The sequence below is a fragment of the Erpetoichthys calabaricus genome, chromosome 11 (assembly GCF_900747795.2).
Source record: "Erpetoichthys calabaricus chromosome 11, fErpCal1.3, whole genome shotgun sequence".
Classification (NCBI taxonomy): Eukaryota; Metazoa; Chordata; class Cladistia; order Polypteriformes; family Polypteridae; genus Erpetoichthys; species Erpetoichthys calabaricus.
In genome coordinates this window covers 133,375,814-133,397,004 of record NC_041404.2, presented here as the reverse complement: position 1 = coordinate 133,397,004, position 21,191 = coordinate 133,375,814, and the positions used below count along the sequence as shown (strand labels likewise).

General features: G+C 34.7%; 1 protein-coding gene across 2 annotated transcripts in view; it reads right to left on the bottom strand.

Moving 5' to 3' along the window:
- The window catches only part of iqce (IQ motif containing E), a 45,551-nt gene that overhangs the window by 21,372 nt on the left and 2,988 nt on the right, over positions 1-21,191 (bottom strand). For both annotated transcript variants that reach the window (XM_051933629.1, XM_051933630.1), the window contains exons 2-9: positions 20,042-20,089; positions 15,080-15,125; positions 14,647-14,793; positions 7,931-8,062; positions 5,603-5,673; positions 1,918-2,031; positions 1,735-1,785; positions 214-284 (exon numbers count right to left, since the gene is read on the bottom strand). In XM_051933629.1, the coding sequence (XP_051789589.1) occupies positions 214-284; positions 1,735-1,785; positions 1,918-2,031; positions 5,603-5,673; positions 7,931-8,062; positions 14,647-14,793; positions 15,080-15,125; positions 20,042-20,089 (680 nt within the window). The remainder of the gene's footprint in view (positions 1-213; positions 285-1,734; positions 1,786-1,917; positions 2,032-5,602; positions 5,674-7,930; positions 8,063-14,646; positions 14,794-15,079; positions 15,126-20,041; positions 20,090-21,191) is intronic.

Genomic DNA, 21,191 nt, shown 5'->3' with positions numbered 1-21,191 from the left:
AACCACTTTCATTTGGCCATTAATTCAAGCATAGTTTATCTTATTTTTCTTTTCGCAACACTGTAGCAAAAAATCTTTTACTTATTTTTTACTTTTATATGCTCACCATAATTGATGCCGTCAGAAGTTTCAAAAGTGTCCTGACCAATCCTTACCCCTAAGCCAAACGCAGAACAATTTAACAGTTAAGCTTTTCATCCTCCAGTCACTTACTTAATTACATTGTCCTTTTCTTTACACTGCTGCTCTAGTTTCAAAATCTTCTGTTTGAGTCCATTTGTAATCTAAGAAATGGAGAAAAACACATGTTTCAAGTCCATCATGCCAAGTATTATATTATCTTTCATTTCACACAATTGGTTTCAGTGTCACAAAGTGCACATTTTTGATAACTGATCCTGAACAGTTTAAGTTTATCTTAATATCTTACAATAAATGTTTTTATATAAAATTTACATTTTATGTAAAACAGCAATGCATGCAGTATCCATGTAATCCAATACTTTTTTCCATGAACTAAACTCAACTATACATGTAATATGTAATGAATTTTGAATGCACTGCAGACATTCAAGTGACTAAATAATTTAGGTTGAAAAGTTTTTGAATCATTACTCTTTCTGGTTAATAAATAACTATTGTATTTTATTCTTCAGCCTTCCAACTTTTTTCTGAAAAGAGTACTTTTAACAGTTTTACTTACAACCTAGCAATTGCAAAGTCATATTTATTTTGACAAACGAACAACAAACTATTTGGGAAAAAAAGCTTACTCATTTTAATTTTGACGTTATTAATTTTAACCACACCAAATTAGAAAAATGGAAATTAAAATCAGTTGTTCTCGGGGAATAAGTGCTTATAAGCATAACTTCACAGAAGAAACCAAGGGAGCAGCATACTGTATATGCTTTGCCCCCTGATGTGTCAAAGATCAATATCACAGAAAGTGTAAATCTGGCAACTAGCAAAAAGAAAATAGGTTGAAGGCCTTAGAAGAAAATCACACTGATCCTACATTAGTATATGACAACCAAACAGTTTACAAAACAGGAAAATGTGTGTATGTTGACCACTGTATCTTAAATACTTAATCATATATATCACTCATATATATTCAAACATGTTTTAAACCTGAAACAGTCTCTTTTTAATTGTTGGTAACACTACTATAGATACAGAATAAGGACAGTTCTGACAAGGACTCATCCATAGCAAAAGTTAAGATAATTAACAGTGTGTGCCGTGAACTATAATTATATATTCCTAGTCTTACTGCAGAGATAATCAGAATCCATTTACACTGTTACAAAGACTTTTAAGTGGAAAGAAATGACTCAAGTTTTTTTCTTATTTGGGATACAGTATAACAAACACATTTTTTTCTGAATGTACATGATTTCAACTTTTAATAAACCACAAAATATTTTTAAAAATTGCAATATTGCTGTATTGTGACTCAAATATCATAATATCATCGTACTGTGTTGCCCCTGGCGATTTCCTCCCCTACTGACTAGCCAGAGTAAACTCACAAAAGCAAGGAGAGGAACATATTTCTGTTAAATTCACAGACAGACTAGATAAGGTAAACTAAATTTATATTACAAAATCACTTAAATATGCATCTTTACATGCAATTCAAATTTAAATACAATTTAGTAAACATAGACAATATTTAAATACAATATAGCAAATATAAACAATATTATATATCATAAACATTATACTCACTGCACTTGCATCATTTCTTTTATCAACCAAACTCCTAGTAAAGTCAGAGCCCTGAAAAATTAAAATGTACAACACAAATTACTGTTTAAAAAAAAATGTTTGCATTTGACTAGTAATTGACGGGTGTGATTATGTTTAAGATTAATAGAGTACGGTTACAGTTTCATTTGTTTTAAGCAATACCTTGGTTGGATCAAGCAGTTGTTCAATCTGTTTTTCTTTTTTGCTGTTGTCTTCCTCCAGCCGCCGCAACTTGGTTTTCATCAAATCAGCTTCAGATTTCTGGGCCTGTAAAGTCTAGATGTGACATGTATAACATGATATCCTAGATCTGAGTCATGTGTATTTTGTAACGCTGACTTTAATATAATTAGTATATTAAATTTCTATAATTATTATATTACAAAATGTAGTGAAAATATTGATTTAATAAAAGGTACTAATAGGACATATTCAGCTTAAAACATAGTAACACAAAAAAATTAGAAAAAGAACATTTGGCTTAAAAGTGGACATTCTTAATGATAGCTTACAATTTTTATTCCCTGAATCAAGATTGATATAAATAAGTTAAGAGAACAAAGAAAATTTCCTAAAACCATAACTTTAACTCACTATATACTATACAAATTACTGAACAATGTGTGGATGTAGAAACATGTTTTTATAAAAACATACTTTACAGCAGAATAAAGGAATAGCAAATCTTTTCTAAATTATCATACATTTTAAGGCAAAGCAAGAGGTGTAGAGGATATTCACAGCATTTAAAATACAGTACAATACAATACAATTAAAATGTATATATTAGGCCTGGGAAAGTTAACGCGTCAATGTGCCCTGTTTAAGGCATTAAAAGATATTGTCACATCCAAAACGGCAACAAGGCAAACACCTCAGGCAGTGCTTTGGTCAAGGTAGTATTTTCATGACTTTTTTTTTTTTTTTTAACTTTATGAAACAGTAATACAAATAAATTAAGTGTATACCTAAAGAATTACATATACATCCAGTACCGTATTTATATGCCACCTTTAAAAATTTTATGAAATAAAATATTCATTTAAAGGTTAACATTCCATATTACATGGTTCACAACAATACACCACAGGTCAATACGTACTGTAGCACTCATGTTAAATTTCTTGATTTATACATACTGACGCCAGTTTAAGGGGGTGTGGGGGGGGGTGTGGTTTATGGCAGTTCTGGTGCAATGCTAGAGAAAAGTTGTGATGGTAAAAAATATGCTCTCTCTTTTTTTTCCATTTCATATTTCTGTAAGAAGATCAAATCAATGTCATATCACATAAGCGCTAAATAAGTTATCTTTCAGTGGCACTAAAACCAAAATAAGTCTCTTAATACCTCTGTATTTAACTCGCTAGTCTCACAGCCAGCTTAAAGTGCTGACTGCCCTAATATAATGTCAAAATTCTATGAAACAGAAGTGTAAAGATTATCCCTGCCCATTACTCCAGTTTGCAGTATCTTCGCTAATTTATGCAAAGAATTCAATATAATCATCCTAGCAATGTACAGTGTCAGTTTTAAAGCAAGATAGCAGCTACGGAGACATTTTAGGGTATGCCAGGAGTAAAGTTGCACGTAGAGCAGTGTCTTCCAACCGTTTTTCTGTAGTGGTACACTTTTTGCAACCCAAAAAATCCCAAGATAAACCACGATTCTAGCAACCACAAAAGAAATAAATTTATATATCGGCTAAACTATCTGCAAAACAGAGATTAGAGCCAAAAAATCCCAAGATAAACCACGATTCTAGCAACCACAAAAGAAATAAATTTATACATCGGCTAAACTATCTGCAAAACAGAGATTAGAGAGCTGCTTTAAGATGTCTTCTTCAGGTAGTCCCGTCTTTCTTGGATAGATCTCGACCACCTGAGAAGCATATCTCTCTCAGGTCTGGACACAAGGGCACTACACTATTATTTCCACAGCGTACCAGTTGAAAAACACTTGTGTAGAGTATAATTATCAAGTCATTGATGGTGATGAACAATTGTGGATAGTATTTATGGTGTTTTAACACACATTTTAATGTATGCCCATTTAAGAGATGCTTATGCTTTCAATTAAATCAGTCTTCAGCTGTGCATTCAAACTCTACAGTCGTTTTGATCATTTTTTACTTTGGCATGTCTGTGTCTCATATGCTATGCCAATCTGAGAATTAATACAGTACATTGGCTTTGTTTTCTTATCGCCTTCTATTCAGCTTGGCTTTTAGGAAGACATTCAAATTCTGGTTGTACTTGGGTGATTTTTAAGTTTAAATTATGCCATTAATTTATTTCATTCCTTTTTGTTAATTCTACATTAAATTTGTGATTCAGTGGGTATTTAATTCATGATTTATGTATTGATTTTATAATTACATGTTTTAATGTTACATGCAATTAATCGAAATAAGTTACATACATTTATGCAATTAACTAGTTAATTTTTTAAATCAATTCCCAGCCCTTTATTTATATATTGTGATAGACGGCCAGGAACCCTGCTCCGCCGGGTCACCTGGAGGAAGAAGGGACTAGGAGAGCAGCACTTCTCTTCCCTGGGCACCAGGACGGTCCTTGATCCCTGGGGGACAGCGCTTCCGGGACACCAGGAAGTGCTGACAGACCAGGGATGGTGTAAGCCCGGAGTGCTTCCGGGTGCAAGGGCAGCACTTCCACCACAATGGGGAGTGCTGCCAGAAGTTCATTATCAGGCACCTGGAGCACATCCAGGGCGTTATAAAAGGGGCCGCCTCACTCCATTCGGGGAGCCAGAGTCGGGTAGAAGAGAACGGTGCTTGCAAGGCAGGAGTGGAGGCGGCCCGAAGAACCAAGGACTGAGTGCAAAATTGTAAATAGTATGTGTAAATAGTATAATAAATGTGTGAGTTGTGGACATTGTGGTGGCGTGTCTGTCTGTGGCCGGGCTAGCTCTTACAATATATACATATAGATATACACACATGCATAACATGTGCAGCATGTCAATCCATACACAAACTGACATGAAAAGTAATATTTCCATTTTGTCAGCAGAGGGCAGCATAGTCCTGTTCTGTAGCATCTTTGCTAGCACTTTAGTCGAAAGCAAGTCACTGTATTAAATAGTAATTTTAATATTGTAGTGAGCAGTCAATGATGTGATATAAGCAACATGCCATGATTTACCAACATATGCAAGTTGTCTATTACGTTATTAAACTCAAAACAGTTTTTTATAATGCACAAAACACTCAAACATTATTTAAAAGAGAGTTTACAGCCAGAAAAATGAACTGCTGCAACATCATAACATTAAGAAACCATGGCAGCAATTAATAAGTTGTTTTTGTTTTATGAAGCCGTGAAAGCTTTACAGAACTCATTCAACATTAGCAGATACTGTATATGTTGAGCTATATTATTTTGTGAAAAAGTAATTTTTATAAGAATCATTTTTTGGGCCTCATGTACTCAAAAATCCTTATTTAGTTATAAGAAATTTAGATTTTTGAGTCCACATATATATGTCTAAAATTACAAGCAAGGCTCACTCAAGAAAAGGTAAAAAAAACATCTATCTGTACTATTATAGTAACTGTACAACCTTTTGCTCTATATTCAAAAGCCCAAAGAAGAAGTGAGATTGCCAAATTGATTATTTTTATTTCCTAGCATTCTAATTCTTTGAAATTCTTTATTTAAAAAATATTCATGATCTCAGAATCCCATCAACACTGCATAAAACACTTTGTGCATATGGCAGATGCATCAAAAGTACCACACCACAACTCTGTAAGCATATGCATCTTTTTCCTTGAGTTATTATTATGGTAGGTAAAAATCAGTAGACTATTGATTAACTTTACCTTCTTAAGTTCAATAATCTCATCATACATATCCTCTTTCTCTTTATAGTCCGGGGTTCCAGGAACATATCCTTAGAAGAAGGGTGGAAGAGCATTAATATTGAGTGAAACCAGGAGTCATCAACATTATATTGTATAATGGTATAGGCAGAAGGCTGCAGACAGCCTGGACTGGGGCCATGTACATTGAGAAAGCACAAATAGCTGATTATTAAAAGAATACTAAACCTAAAACTGTGAGATGATAAACAAATTAATATATTTATAATATTTCCAGCCTTATAACAGGGATTTGTTAGATGCAAAATACACTATTCTTATCTGTCAAAGCATAATATTGTATATGATAATATGATGAATGTTCAGCATTGATCGTACGGCAATAAAAAGATAAATTTAAAAGAATAAACTACACAACACAGCATTTTGCCTACTCTATAATTTCAAGAATATGATCACATAGATTAAGAACTATGCATGTGCTCTTTTCAAATTTCTTTTGTTCTGTTGTTAAGATGAACAGCCCAAAATTAAGGTAAAAGTGGAGCGAGTAACAAAGAGACACAGCTCAGTCAAATAACAGTCTGCTAAAGTCAGTATACTTGCATTATTTCTGCAGAATGTCATAAAGTCATACAATTATCAACTGTCAATTGTTCCTTGCCACTTTTTAAAATATGACTCTATGACAAAATATTGACCCATTAAGAGAAATGCATGCCATCCTCTGCTGGGATTTTAAAAATATGTCACAGAAATACTTAAATTTATTTTATTCATCATATCAATCAGCCAGCGCCCAGTTAACTCAATGTTATCTAAAAATATTTGCAGAACCAAATATCCAGAATGATTCAATGCTTTATTTATGCATTAAGTTTACTAATCCTTGATGTGCAAAGTTGTTCCCTGACTTGGTTCTTGCAAAGGCTGAAAACAGTATCTTAATTTTGACAAGTTTAATTGAAGTTTTGTTCACATTCACCATTTTTCAATTTTGTTTTTCAGATGTTCTCTGAAATGAGCTTTGAAATGAGTACATTTGCATTTACATGAAATATATATTTTCTCCTGGCTCTCTGTTAGAAATCTAGTCATTTACTAATGATTGGTTAATCCAGACAAGGCCCCCAACATATTAATTAGGTACTAGTTATACCTGGCTAACTTACAGTCACCAATTAACCTAGAAAAAATATTTTTGGGATACAGGGGCTAAACCAGAGTACCTAAAGAAAACAAATCCATGCAGAAACAGACAAAAATTGTATTCTCAACAGAGACAATGAAATTAGGCTTGGACTCAGCCTGCTCACTATCTGTATGGTAGTAAAGCAACATGCACCACCATGCAACCTGCAGGTATTACGCCTCTGAATTATGAAGGTGCAAGATTAACAGTTCAAAACCTCAATTATTTTGTTATTGAGATAGCTCAATAGAAAATAATTGATAAACAAAAAGTTTTAGCCCACAAATGTATATCACATCAAATGTAAACAACTGATAATCCTAATTACATAAGTTTTGCAAAGCGCAAGTTTTGTATCTGAATTTAATTAGCAAATAAGTTATTATTTTCCAGAAGTTCACGTACATATTTCCTCGTGGTTAACATTAACATAAAATTTAAAATACCATATATTTCTGTTCGTTTATCATAAATTGTGAAGCTTTCAGCTCCAAAGTTCTACACAGATACAGCAATCAAAACAAACACAACAATAGTGACAGAACTCAACAATTACAATAAGGTTTCATGCACTCACAGTGTATGTTTGGCAGCTAACAATTAACATTCAGTAAAAAAAGTTATGGAGGCTAAAATGAAAAGGACAATGAATGTCTGACAAGTATGTGGAATAATGAAACACAGTGACTTAGAATTCATAATAGAATGAACTGAATAACCTACATCATTTAAAGTGAGGTTGTTAATGGTAACGTTTCTTTTTTATGACTCTTAAAATATTGATTCTAAAATTGTTGGTAAATATCAAAAAGTGTTGTGTGTATTTGCCAAGTATATTGTCTGTTTTTTTATAGACTCTTGCCTTTTGAATGACCTAGATTAGTATATAGAAGAACAATAGTAAAAATGAAGTTCATCAAGCTCCTATTTACTGTAATTTTGAGCAATTTTGCACATTTATATTTGTTTTAAGTACAAACTGAGAAAATGTTTGTTTTAGAATGGAAAATTCCTTCACTTTATTTAATAAGTAAGCAAATACAGAGCACTAGAGTGACTTAACGCTGCCAAAAAACGTGAAATGTTAAGTAAACCTACATTACCACCCAATGCCCAAATGAAGTTTTTCAACTCACCAGTGCTGGCAGATCGTGAATGTTTTGGCTTTTTCATGCCAAGTGCTTCTTTTAGATATTCAGGAGTGCTGCTGGAAGCAACAAGTCGAGCCTGAGTATAGTCATATTCTGCTTTGACAGGTTGTGCCGTTGCTGCAAACAGAATAACATGGTTAAGGCTACAACACATTGCACTACAGAATGTACAACAAAGGAATAACCAAAAGATAGATAGATAGATAGATAGATAGATAGATAGATAGATAGATAGATAGATAGATAGATAGATAGATAGATAGATAGATAGATAGATAGATAGATAGATAGATAGATAGATAGATAGATAGATAGATAGATAGATAGATAGATAGATAGATAGATAGATAGATAGATAGATAGATAGATGCGGAGTGTACCCACATTACACTTAAAATGTACTCCAGACCATGCAATTCAAACACTCTACAGAAGCCAAAGTAGAGTTAACAAGTGCTTTAATCAGTGCAATTACATTATGCAGAAAAACCCTGATAATGACAAAAATACATGTTCTATTATGTTTCAATCTGTTTTGCCTAGCAGGTAGAACCCTAAAAGTGGCATTCCATGGGACACAGCAACATAAAGGCTTCAGTACATAGTAAATAACAACAAATTATATAAACAGCAAACTATATAAAAAAAGTCCCTTGCGTTATTTCTGTCGCATAATTCAGATGCAAATTACCCAGTTGCTTGTTCTCAAAATAAAAAACACATACATTTTTTACTATACAATGGTAAATCAAAAACTAAAGGCAATTAGAAACTTATGGCGTAACTGCAATGGATAGAAGCGGAAGCAGTATAACACATTCATGATGTCTTATGAATAGTTCGAACACACACAGTGCAGCTCTGTGCCATTAGTATAGCTTAAGTCAAGGTCAAATGAACATTGACACTCTACTGCAGGATTGCACCACTGCTTAGCAACACATCATTGTGAGATTTCTTTGGGCAGTACTCAACAAAAGTTTACTCAAACTTTATTAATGATGAACCTCAGTCTGGTCAGCTATCAATATCACACACACAAGTCTACCTCAAAATGGCAAAGATCTTCATCAAAGAAGACCAATGGATTATGATATCCGGCGTTGCTCTACATTTGGATATCAGCTATGGATCTGCACATGCCATAGTGTATGATGATTTGTTGTACAAAAAAGTTTACACAAAATGAGTACCCAAACAGCTTACTGATCTGCACAAGAAACAGTACATTTGGAGCAGACTGTAAACAGAGATAAGACATGGGTCCATCACTGTGAACCAGAAAGTAAGAGACAAAGCATGCAGGAAACGCCCATCTTCTCCAGTAAAGAAGAAATTCAAACAATGTTTGGTCCACTTGAGGTTCTACACAGTCACAAATTCAACCTCCTCTCTGAAGTGTTTAAGGGGCAGACCTGGAGCAGCCAAAAAATTACTTGTCCCAAGGAATCAAGAAGTTAGTGGAATGATACAAGAAGGACATCAACCTGCAGGGAGACTATGTGGAGAAGAGATATAACTGTTGCCTTTTCCTTTTTATTCTCCTTTGTACTTGCAGAAAAATCGGCATACATCATGAATAGAAAAATGTGTTCCCATAATACTGCACTTTTGAAATTAACACCAGACTCTTGATCAGTGAAAGGTGGGGTTGGGGGTTTGGCAGGGGTTAGAGGCGAATCTTCAACACAATTTACTTGGGTTTGACTTTTTCAATTGAAATCAGGACTCTTGGCTAGTGTTGATGAGCCAAATTCACTAAAGCATTTGCCCTTGTTTGCCCTGTAACGTTCTCCTGGTGTCCCATAATGCTTTGCAATACCAGCATTACAGAGACCGCTGAATGGAATTGGATGATTTTTCACTTAAAAAGAGACTCAATCCGTGATCAGTAAAAAGGAAGATCGCCAAAACTGACATTTTCATCCCCTACTTTTCTAAGCTTTACATAATTTAGTTGCAGTGGTCCTTTATAAGAGGTAATACGGTAGTTGAGCCACTTTTTTTTTCTTTTGCAGCAAACCTCCTTTTAGTGTAAATAAACAGCAGCGAGTGGGGCCTTGTTTTATCAGTGAACAAGAGGTGTTTGATATATAAGCCTTTACATTAAAGAAAATGGTCATATTAAACTGAAAAAAGTAATTGGAGAAGTTGTCCTGTGCAAATAGACAAATGGCAAGAAAAACTACTTTAAGGACAGACCTTCATTTTCTTCTTTAAATTAAAATGGACACCACTTGAGTTTGGGCAGCGAGCTTGTTTAAAATGCAGATGCTTACGCTTTTAGTTGGAAAAAAAATCAAGATGAATTTGAAGTTGCTGCTTAGTAAACAATAGACATTTTTTTAAGAATTGTACTCTGTTTATTATTTGGTGCTGTGTGTTACACAGCATAAGTTTTGGTAAGAAACAAGTACTACATAATTAAAATGGTAATCCATGCTTTATAATTACACCTCAAGAATTACGAATGTCTAGCTGAAACACTGACAGAAAAATACACACCTGTATACATAAAGTAAATGTATATTTTAACAGCAGAAAGCTGTAGTGCAATTAATAATTTAAAATGATTAAAAACTACAAGAGCATGTATATACATTTAAGCAGTGTTTAGTTGCCAATATCAATTAATTGTGTGAGAGTATATATATATATATATATATATATATATATATATATATATATATATATATATTGTGAGGGATGGCCGGCCATTCATCCAGGCCAATACCCCCAGGCCGGTAGATGGAGCTCTCCTTGCAGCGTGGAGATGCCCCGAATTCCAGCAGGGCCTCATGGACTATGGAGTTTTAATACACAGCCCTGCTGGATAACGTCGGGGCCGCCAGGAGTCGCTGCAGGGAGGCTCAAGGACTTATATGTGCCCTATAACCCGGAAGCACGTCATAATTATATGACCAGAGGGAACGACATGTTTCCGGGTTGAAAAGAAGGACTTTTTATCTGACCCGGAGGTGATAAGAAATCACATGGACTGTAAGATGGGAAACACTTCCGGGTCAGGGAATATAAAAGGACGATGGGAAATCCCAGACGTTGAGCTGAGCTGGGTGGAAGGAGGGCAACGCGTCTGGGAGTGTGGAGGATTATTGTATTGTTATTATTGATTTATTACTGAGTATTGTGGAGAGGAGGGTGCTTTGTGCACTTTATTATTATAATAAATATTCATTTTTGGACTTTTACCTGGTGTCTGACGTGTAGTCTGAGGGTTCAAGGGTCACGGAGACCTTAATCTGTCACAATATATATGTTTCAGATTGGTACATTACAGAAAAAATGAAGCATTTTATTTTCTTTTATGCCACATGTATAATGAATAAATATTTTTGTGCATATTTTATTAGTTAAAGTATGTATTTTAAGGAAATGTTATTTATTTTAGTATGTTATGGTCGCTGAACAATAAGCCTATAGAATTTTAGTTAACACTGGTGGTCTATAGTTTAATTATAAAAATATACTTTAATATAGGACATAAGGCTTCTGTGTATCTGGTTATGCAGAAGCTTAGTGTAAAAAGTTTTTAAAGAGATAAAGAAAAAAAAAAACAGAATCAGAATCAGCCGATCAAGTAACATGAAAATCTGTGATTGGTATCAGCTTTAAAAAACCTGACTGCAGCGTCACTAGTCACCTTGACATCACAGAGTTGTAGCGGCCAGGTTGTATGGAGGTGTCGCCCTCCCCCAATCTGCTGCCTGATTTGTATTGTGTATGCACAAAACTTCTATACAAGAAAACTGTAAGCGTACTCCACCTTACAGTTTACAATGATGCTCATTCTGCTTTGCATATGCATAAATAATTAACAGTGTATACACACACACAATGTCACAACACATTCAGTACTCCAACTGGATTTGCACTCTGCATGTGTTTGAAAAAAACACACTTGCAGTATTTTTATTTGAAGAGTACAATAGCTCACCATAATTAAAATATGGCCAGCTAATATTATGAAAACAACTCATTGTTGTGCAAAAAATTCATTATACTTTGTGTATTCACCTCTAGATTAAGCAAGTTATGCTTATTGCTATGTAGCATGGATTGGGTAGTGACAGGGACATCCCCAAAGTATATAAGGCTAATCCCTTGCATCACAGGCTCTGTGAGTGTTAGTTAGTTGTTGTAATAGGAGCTCAGAAGATACAGAGAGAGATAATGGACACACAGTATTGTGGACTTGGAGTGTAATTTTATCTTGGGGAGACACAGTGGTGTAGTGGTTAGCACTATTGCCTCACAGGTCACATTTCTGTCCTCAATGATGAGTCCAGCATAGTTGGCAGATGCTTCCCTAGTCCTCAAGGACACTTTGCACCATTATAAACCACTCAAAGCTTAGTTCAGTTTCTCCTTCAATGCACTTTGCTGAGTTCGCCAAAATTCCACAGCATTTCCGGATTTTCATGTGATGTGATACAAATTCAGCACAGTTTTCTCATCATTATTTTTGAACAACGAATGAGGAACCTGATGTTTTAGATGTTTTAGAATATCTGATCAACAAAAATATTTTCCCAGAAAATGTAAATGTCTAAATAGTTAACTTATGACATGTCTCATGTTCAGTTTCTGAAACTGAATTCTTTGATTACCCAGAATTTATGAACACATAAATAAAAACCCTGTTCAAGACTGATCATAAATGGATTTAAAAATCACAAAAGTATTTCTTCTCTTTACTTAATCCTTTTCAGCACTAACCATAAACCAACCGCCTCATTCAAAAACCATACCCCCATCCCAACACATCTCCTTCATTATATCCTAAGTACAAAAAGGTTGAATACAATATTCTTGCTGCGGTGGGTTGGCACCCTGCCCAGGATTTTTTCCTGCCTTGTGCCCTGTGTTGGCTGGGATTGGCTCCAGCAGACCCCCGTGACCCTGTGTTTGGATTCAGCGGGTTGGAAAATGGATGGATGGATGGACAATATTCTTGACAAGAACACATCATACTGCTCCTTACAACAGTCATCTATGAGTAAAGAACTAATTAAATTTTCTGTTATTTACCCCATTACCAGGCACCAAATGGTACAAACAAGATAAGGAGTCCAAGGCAGTGAGGTGTAGTAGTTAAGGCTTTGGACCGCAAACCCTGAGGTTGTGGATTCAAATCCCACTACTGAGACTATGGACTATGGACTAATGTAAATGTAAATGAGTCCAAGAGTGGGCATGCTGGTTGTGGTAGAGTTTTAAAAGAAGATGAAATATGGTCTTTAGGAAACAACACACATTCCTTATATGACATCAATCTAAAATCCCCCCAATTTATCTTACATCTTAGAAGTAAAATCATAACATCAGAAGAGAACATTAAGACTTCAACATTTATGAATTGTGACTCAGTGAATGACCACCAAATATTTACTGTAGCCAGGTGTTCTCCTGGGCATCTTTTTGACATTTCAATAAATTCCTTGATATTAAAAAGTTCTGGTGAAGCATATGAAATGTGAAAAATACTATAATGAAATACTGTTAATAGAAACATAACACAGACAACACATTTTATAAATAATGCACTCCAAACAAGGTAATTGTGTTGAACAAGAGCCTCAGAGATGAATGTTGCAGATTCCACCCTGGCCGTAGAACAAGAGACTAACTCTTTACCCCTTACACTGATACTTTGAGGTTGGATTTGTAGTTAAAATAAAACGGGTAGCCCAATTGAATATAACCAACGAAGAGAACTAGAACAAGGAGGAGTATTTATCTCTCTTAATTATCTTGGGAGAGTGTGAGTATCCTCCGAGAAGGTCTGGAGAAAATTACTTGGGATAGAGAGGCTTGGTTAGCATGTTGCTACCACAACCTATACCAGCATAGGTGGAAAGTAGATTATTATGATCTGGAAAAAAATCCAGATGGCCTCAGAGATGTCTTAGAAAAAATGAGGTCTTCTTTAATGTTAAGACTTTGGAACCTGCATTATTTGATGGAGATCCACTTCTACTGTCCAAAGGAGCTTCTAGCAACTCCATAATATGTCTAAGGTGTGTACTTGTACTAGGAAGCCTAAGACCAGGTGGGCTGTTACACTTTGTAAGACAGTCTATTTTGGAAATGTAACTCAAAGTATGTACACTTATCTGTTTACCGAATATGGAAGTCATAATCATGCCAAATTCAGATATTCATTTACTTTTTTACTTTTTTAGTCTTCCTTCAACAAAACAGAAGCTCTTGACTACCCTACCCTAATTATCAGGCAAACATAATAAATGAAGACTATTCACCACGAAGTACAGGATCTTTTGTGCGTTCAAGCTATGTCTCTTTAGTAGATACAGTATGGACAACATGAAAGCAATTACACTTTCAAAATGTTTCTAAATATAACACTCAAAAATTGATCCAACTATCCATCGATTTTCTAAACTTGATTAATCCAAGTTAGGGTTACAGAAAAACTAAAACCTAGCTCCACTGTATTGGAGGCAAAGCAGGAAACAACTCTACATGGCATTGCAGGGCACACTCATATACCCACCCAAAATGAGCCAATACAGCATTGACAATTAGTATGCATATCTTTGGGATGAGGGAGTAAAACCAGTAAATTGAGGATGTAAACTTAGGCTGGCACACACAGAAAATTCAAGGTTATATTTCTTAACTTACTCATAAATATTTGAAAAGTTAAAAATCTCACATACCAAACCCATTTTTAAGTGAAGCCAGCCACAATTCCCTGGGAGTCCGAGAAGAAGGATTTTCCAGATGCATTGAACCGCTTCCTTTCAAAGATCTCCATACAGCTGCCTTTTTTGGATGCTGGTATGTGTTTGATAAATATGGTGATTCTAGAGAAAAGCAGCTAGCTTAATACTTGTAGATATCTTGCACAAAATATTAACAACTTTAACTTCTTTTATGCAATAGTAAAAAAAAAAATTAAAATAATAAACTTGGGATAAAACTGAAAATGTGAGTACTGTACTTAAAATTAAGTTTACAAAGAAAAAATGTAATATGAAGTTATAGTTTTAATAAGCATTAGAGTACCTTTTACCAGCTTTCTGATAAAAAAAAAATAAATAGAATATAGAAAATTAAATAATCTGTACATCCAAAAAATCTAAATCTTACTTGGAGAACGAGGGGGCTTATGTAGATTCTTTTTTTTCTTTGGTTTCTAAGAACAAGAAATATAAGCAATACATTACAGACTGAAATATTAAAAAACAATAATTCAATATTACATTAAACACAGATTTAAAATAGTTTTCATGACATTTAATTAGCAAAAGCAAACTGAAACCTCTGTGATCTTAGAATAAGGTAATCATCCCTCCTGCGTGACAAAAAGGCAACTAAAAAGGCTTTAAAAATTCCTGCTCCATTATGCCTTTAGATGAAAGATGCAAAGCATGGGTGGGGGTATATTTATAATGGTTCTAGACCTCATACACTGTGGGGGGACCAGTTTGCTGCCAAGGGAGATGAAGGAGAGGCAGCAAATAAGACATGCAAATGAAAGAGTAAAAGAATTGCACCTTGGCATATTGGAGTATGAAAATGGTGGAAGTGGTTAACATAACATTAAATGTATGCTGCATACATGAGAAAAGACTGACAGTTGCAGATGTGAATGCTCAGTGGTGGTGGTAGAGAGTAAGGACATTGCTGGGTGTTGAGTACATATTCCAGAAAAGTGGGTGAACAAGGTGATGAAGTTGAAGATGTTATAAGAATGTGTTGTAGTTTTTAAGAAGTTTAACCGTATACAGTATTGGCCCACAGGCAATAAAAAAGAAAATGAATTTTATGACAGGTTGATGGAGTGATTCTGTGTTGCAGAAGAGAAGGCGAAGGCGATTGTACTGACTGGTGACAGTCAGTTTTTACTCCAGTTTTTGTATGGGGAATATTAAAGGCAGTTGATTCTCAATTTTAACGACATGAGAGAATCTGTTTAAGCAGAAGGAAAAGAAGTTGGTTGCATTTGAATGTAGTGGTCTAAAAAGCATGACAGAATATTCTTGGTGAGAAGAGGCGATTAGGACATGGTAAAAAAGCACAGGTGATATCAAAACACTTGGCTGTAGATCGTTTAGTCAGAAGCACAAAGTAAAGCAAGAGGCTGAAGTTCTGGAGGCTGACCAAGGAATGTGTGAGAATTGAATCCGCAAGAATCTTTTTATCAATAGTAAATAAGACTTCAGAAGCATCAGGTGTGAATAGCAACTGGGAAGCAATAAAGAATGTTGGGATATAACCAATGCAAAAAGTCTGCAGTTGGACAAATGGGCAGCAAGAAGATGACGGCAGAGAAATGCTAATGTAGATCAACCCTTCATAATAATTTCTCAATGCTCATACTGTAAGTCAGTGCTTATTGGGGATTTTATTTTCACTTTAAATCTGTATTGTTTGTTTAGTAATTGAATTGCATTGTATTTCACAATAGCTATGTGCATTCCAAGTACAGCGTGTTTGTTTTGTATTATCAATTATAAATACTGTTGTGACTCTGATCTGTGAAGAAACATGGACCTGAGAACCTCCGCAAGTGGCAGAGTAATATGTGCTCTGGGAACACAAAATGAGCTGTGCTGAAGAGCGCCATTTCTTGGACTGGAAAAGCATAAGAACAACAGACAGCAAAGTGGAACACCTCATACAGACAGCAATTCCCTTGAGAAGGTTTAAGCACTTCACCATGAGTCTCACAAAAAAAGCTAATAAATGTTTTTTACAAGGGCCATTAATCATTGCTTTTGTCTGTGAATCAGTCCTTCCTCCACCACACTCCAACAACAACATTCAAGTTGCTCATATACATTGAGTGTGTTAATGAAAGTAAATGTTGGAGGTAGTCAAAAATACAATCGTACAATGTTTTGACTGATCAGAGGTTTTTAATGGCATAATGAAATATCAATTAATTAAAATAAAAATCTGACTGATTTTATTATACCAAATTTTAGCACAGAATATGCATTGTTATTCATAAAAGTACAGTGATACTTGAGTAGCTCTGTTTCAACTAAAATATTATTGCTCACAAGAATTTCAGATGCTCCCTAAAGATTTTGTTCCTTGCTCCAGCCCTACCCCAAGCCATTGTCCAACATATCTTTTCCATTCATATTAAAATTACGCAGGTGTGTACATAAAATCTAGAAAGGGTAGGAGCTGAATTCATTGTAACAAGGCACACAATGCATGGAAGAAAATTTGTAATGAGATTAAATAATAAGCTGAACTGAAGGAGAATACATGGAAGGGAAAGCCAGTTTGTGAACAATAGGATTCAAGGTATATGTAAGATAAAACAAGGTAATGGGTGATAGTGAACAGGCAGAAAAAGGCATGGAATAGGTGGATGCGTGGTGGGGCATTCTTTGGGGTAGTGGTGTTGGGAAAAATTCAGTCCAACAAAAAGGCTGTTGAAAGAATGTGCATAAAAGATGTATCTGTGTGAAGGGTAAAACGCAAAGAGTAACTGCAACTCCTGTTTGAAAAACGTGTGCAAGAGGAGTGCGGGCAGCCAAAGTAGTAAGTTTAAATTTAGTTGTTCTGGAAACAGTAAGGAAACTCTGCTACTTAAGCACATGTTGAGTATGCATGAGGGTGAAAGGTGCATAAAGAAACTTGAGAGGTTTATGACTTCTAAAGGGTCTCTCTGGCACTGAATGGAAAATTGTATGAAAGCTGTGAGCATCAGTACACTGTATCGGAGTGAGCCAATGATGGTGGAACATGAAGCAAAGATAAAAATAACAGAGGTGAAAATGATTGGGTGAATGTAAGCAGTGTCACAGAATGAAAGAAAGACAAATACCTAGCTGACAGAAAGTCCTGGTGTGGAGGTGACAGATGTTGTGCTGGGGAGAAACAAGCTGAGGTGGTTTGGTCATGTGGAGTTAAAGGAGGAGGATGACTGGGTAAAAATAAGCACTTTGATAAACGTAAAATTGATGAGACCCAGAAGATGCGCTTGGAGGTGGTATTGGCCAGACCCATGGAAAGTGGAAGAATAAGATCTGGAGGCAACAAGGCAACTAGACAACCTGATTAAACCTGCAAAATGGCCATTAAAGTTGAAATGATAATGATGATGATGATGATAACATAGAAGCTAACTACAATAATACTGTCAAACTGACACATATCTGTGTAACAAACCTGTAAAGTCTACAAAGATATACTGTTCCACTGAGGGATATGAAAGTATTATCAATTTAAAGCATGACTTTAACATGGTAATAAAAGGTGTGCTTCCCTAGATTATTTTATAATACAGTCCCTATACAAATATTTCAAACCCTGAGGCCTGAGAGCCTGAATATCAGACACTTTAAAATACAATTTCTCACCTTCTATACGTAAGCATTTTAAAACAGATCATCCAATTTGAGAAATAAATAATAAATGATGAAAGCAGTGGGAAATGTAATTGCATTTGAAAAAACAAAAAAAATGGATTGGCTAAGCATATCCACCTAAAGGTCACAGCTGCAGTAAATTATGTCTGGTGCAGAAATGATTAACGATGAGGCTGATTAGTGAAGCAACCAACCATCCATTACTAATTTTGTGTAAGCCTTTGTTTAAGCAAAGACTGGTCAATGTGCACATCTCAACAAACACAGGCCAAGTTGTGCCCACCTGTGGACCATCTTTGTGATTAATAAGAAGTAAATCACCAATTAAAAAAGGTCATAGAGACTGCGGGCATCTGTAATGACACTTTAAATATAATAAAACCTTACAGAAATAGTTTTGTGATCCAGTCAAATCAAGATCAAGTATTTTTGACTAAAACTGAAAAAAAATACCAAATTTTGTAAAATCCAAATAAGGTATTTCTAGTGAATGCAGCATTTTCTTACGGACTACATCTTCATCAGGGTGTAGAATATTTGGCAGAACAGAAGGGAAATGAAAAGAGCAACATACACAAAAATTCTATAGGCAAGCTGAAAATAGCAGAAATGTTAAAGGAATACTCCACCCAAAAATTATATTCTTTTTTATAAGTTACTTAACCTATGTAGTTTGTAGTGATGACTGAGAAACACGTTTCATCTCATGTTTTCATACAGAATGGAGATTAAAAAAAAAGTTTATGACAGAAAACAAGCCAATTGTGACCATAGGATGAGTTTTTGAAATGAAGATCTGCCTCTCCCCTCACTCACTGGTCAAGAGTCTTATCTTCAATTCAAAAACTCAGCCCCATGTCACCTACATTTCTTGTTTACGATGTGCGTTGATTTTTCTGAAAGAATCTATTTAAAAATATTTTAGTAATAAATGCGTGTTTTGCACATTTTGGGCATACGACTGGATAACTGACATTAGTAATGTGATTTTTTTTCCATGGACATTTTTTTTACATTATTTGTCATTGTACAGGCTTGATCACTTTTGGCTTGTATTATGTCATAGATCTTTTTTTATCTCCTTTCTCCAAGAAAACATGAGATTAAAAATTTTCTTGACTATCACTAAAAACTAATTGGAATAACATATAAAAACCATTTTTGGGTGGAGTATACCTTTAATCTTTCAATATGACTTTGATCCTAAGCACACAGTAATAGCAGAGTAATTATAAAATACAAAATAAAAAAATTATACTACATAGTCAAGTCAAAACCCTAAATACAATCAATTTAAAAAGTCCTCAGAATTTTTTGAGGTGATGTCATCCATCAATGGTACATTCACAATGTAACTAAACTTGAATAATTCTACAAGAAGGAGGAACTACCAAATCTGTTAGCTGGTATCATATGCACCCAAATAAAGAGAATTAATGGCCATAGTTCCATTAGCCTCTATTAAGTATTGATTCATAGTGTGAACCCTTACCTAATCTTTAAACTAGTTTCTGAACATGCATGTGAACATTAAGGATTTCACTCAGAATTTGCATTTTATCATAGATACAAACATTAAAGAATCTAAAAAAAAACAGAGCATTGAGCACTATTTTTAAAGTAATAGTGTGGATTTCTATAGACATCATTTATGACAAAAAGCTTGAAGTCAATTATATTAAACTACTTTTAAGCAAACAATAAGGAACAATAAACTCACCTTATCTGTATCTGATTCATAAGTTGCAACCGACAACACATCTTCTCCCTTCAAATACAGAGAAACATTAAACGAAAACACAGATTCATATTGTGACTTTAAAAATACATCCTAAGAAAGACACACTACATGGGAATAACATTTCCTTTTTTAGATCATATTAGTTTAGATAAATGTTATTAATCCCAAGAGGAAATTTGAATGGATACAACATTAGAAATAAAAAAAAACAAAAATAAAGACTCACAGGACAAATAATATAATTAATCAATCATAAATAAATGCATAATGTGAAGAAATAGCAAAATAAATACAAAGTGATCTTACAGAGTATAGGAATTTAGGACGAAGGGAGAAAGCACTGATTTGCCCGATAGCAAGAAGCAGAAAAGATCCCCAGAGGCACTTCTTAGCACACTGTAAAGGAAAGAGCCTGCGGCTAAAAGTGAGCCAAGAAAGCACCTCCTGGAGGTGATGGAGGGGATTTTTCATGATGGTATCTAATTTTCCACCATTCTCTATTCCACAGCAGTTTACATTTTCTTACAGACATAAGAAATAATATGATGTGTGGTCTAAAACAGACTGCTCTGAAAAATAAAAGAAAAACTGGTTATGATGGCTAACCAGTACTATACAGTATATACTGATGGGAGATTAGAACTATTATGATTAACACAGTATCACTCACCATTAAAAAATATGGGGGACAGAGAAAGAGGTAGCAGGAGAAAGACAGAAAGACTGAAGTTGTGAGCCCCATTTTTAAAAAGAGATGAAAAAGAGGGTGTATGTTATAGTTAACAATTAATATAGTTTGCCTGCTTTATTTCAAAACAACTGTGTGGAATTGAACTTTCAATGTGTTCTGATGGGTTTTCTCCACTTTTCCTCCAACGGATGTGCAAGTATAGGTGAGTTTTCCATGTGATTGAGCCCTACGATGGACTGGTGTTCTGTCCTGTCTTGCTACAGTTACCATACTGTACATAGTACTCAGAGGGTTTGGAAAGTGAATGAGTTATTGTTCAAGTAACTAAACAGATGTGGCTACAAAGCTCATGAATTTGCAATTCTGAAAATACTGTATGTGTGTATGTAATACTACATATGCAAGCAAAAATAATTTTGACAAAGAAACCATCCACCT